The 1,526-nt window shown below is 33.6% G+C and overlaps 1 protein-coding gene across 1 annotated transcript; it reads left to right on the top strand.

Annotated features, from left to right (window-relative positions):
- Positions 1-372: 372 nt before the first annotated feature.
- LOC117114692 (carcinoembryonic antigen-related cell adhesion molecule 6-like) lies at positions 373-1,362 on the top strand (the record flags this gene model as incomplete). Its single annotated transcript, XM_033258379.1, has 2 exons — positions 373-760; positions 1,108-1,362. Coding segments are annotated over exons 1-2 (529 nt in total), but the record flags the coding sequence as incomplete, so codon positions are not given.
- Between the last annotated feature and the right edge of the window lie 164 nt (positions 1,363-1,526).

The following is a 1,526-nucleotide window of genomic DNA, read 5'->3' as shown; positions in this document are numbered from 1 at the left end:
CATAACAGTATTTAACATTGTATTATAGTAAAATAAATGTATTAGGTATAACCTAACACCTAACAGCGTTATTCAAAGAAATACCACAGTGAGTTATTGAAAGTCTGTTGTTACAACATACGACATAATTTATTAAAAATTACAACAAGTTTATTAAAGTATACGACGGTCATTACAAAATACAACGTAACACACATTTTTCTTAATTATTAAAGTAGCTGTATATGTAGTCACAATAATTCAGCACTGGAAAAATACTGAAAAAATCATGTAACGTGGGACTCATACCAAAGTAAATTAAAGTAAGATTAATTATATAAATTACCTGTCCTAAGAACTTTTAACAACTGAAGATTCAATATTGATATCATTATCCATTACATATTTGAATATAAATGTTTTACAGTTTTTACCTGCATATGCTTTGCTGTGACTGTAACTGTTAATAACATTGGAGATGTAGTTGAAGGTTCAGAAACAAGAATAATGTGTAACATCGCGCGAAGTAGTTCAAGTAGTACGTCTGTTCCTGGTGTTTCCTGGTATAATGTCACAAATGGAGCAAGAGTTACAATAGCACAATATCAGGGTGGAACTGGATTTGTAGATCCTTCATACATTGATAGATTTAGTGTTGAAGGAGACACAACACTAGTGATTGCTAACACCAGACGAAGCGACAGCGGCACATATCAATGTAGTGTGGTTATATTTGACGACCCACCTTCTGCATCTGATGACGTCACACTCACTGTTATATGCAAGTAAACCTCTGCCTCAGAATTAAGCTATTTTAATTCGGAATTGTTTATTTCATTATATATTTTTATTATTTTCATGAAGCCTATAACGATGAATGTTATTATATTGTATTATATTTCCAGATGTACGTCCATTACATATGTGCAATTTGAAATTATTGATATGTATTCTATTGCCAAGAGGATACATATGCCCTCTACACAAATATAAGTACACATGTTTCATTTGGGGTCTTATTAGAGAGGTTTAATGGCCGAAGATGTTAATAGTTTTATTGCTGTGTAGGAAAACTTAAATGTGATCAAATAGGCCTGTTCACTTTTTCTTTTCTACACACCCTTTTAGATTTATACCAGCCTGCATTGAGTTCGTTCATTACGCCTGTGATGGAAGGTGATACCGTTGAGATGTCATGTTCGGCAGATGCTAACCCATCACCTACGTACGCATTTTTAAGCGATGATGAAGTACAACAATCAGGGGGTTTATCTACATTCACGGTTCAATCAGTGAGTCGCAACAATGACGGCAATTATGAGTGCAGGGCCAGTAACAGTGCTGGAACTGAAACAAGTAAACGTAGAGCGCTAGAGGTGTATTGTAAGTATTCTTAATGAAGGTAATGTTTTGAAAAATTCAATAATTGATAAATCAATGAATTAATCAATCACCTAATATATATATATATATATATATATATTACTCACTCGCCACTGAGGAAGGACTAGTGTTGTCCGAAAGCTCTGGTTCTATTTCTGGCTGTT

This window comes from Anneissia japonica, unplaced genomic scaffold (assembly GCF_011630105.1).
Source record: "Anneissia japonica isolate Jap-2015-1 unplaced genomic scaffold, ASM1163010v1 scaffold178127_len1526_cov110, whole genome shotgun sequence".
In the NCBI taxonomy this organism is placed as follows: Eukaryota; Metazoa; Echinodermata; class Crinoidea; order Comatulida; family Comatulidae; genus Anneissia; species Anneissia japonica.
The sequence above is the reverse complement of the archived record's forward strand: the minus strand, read 5'-3'. Positions and strand labels throughout refer to the sequence as shown.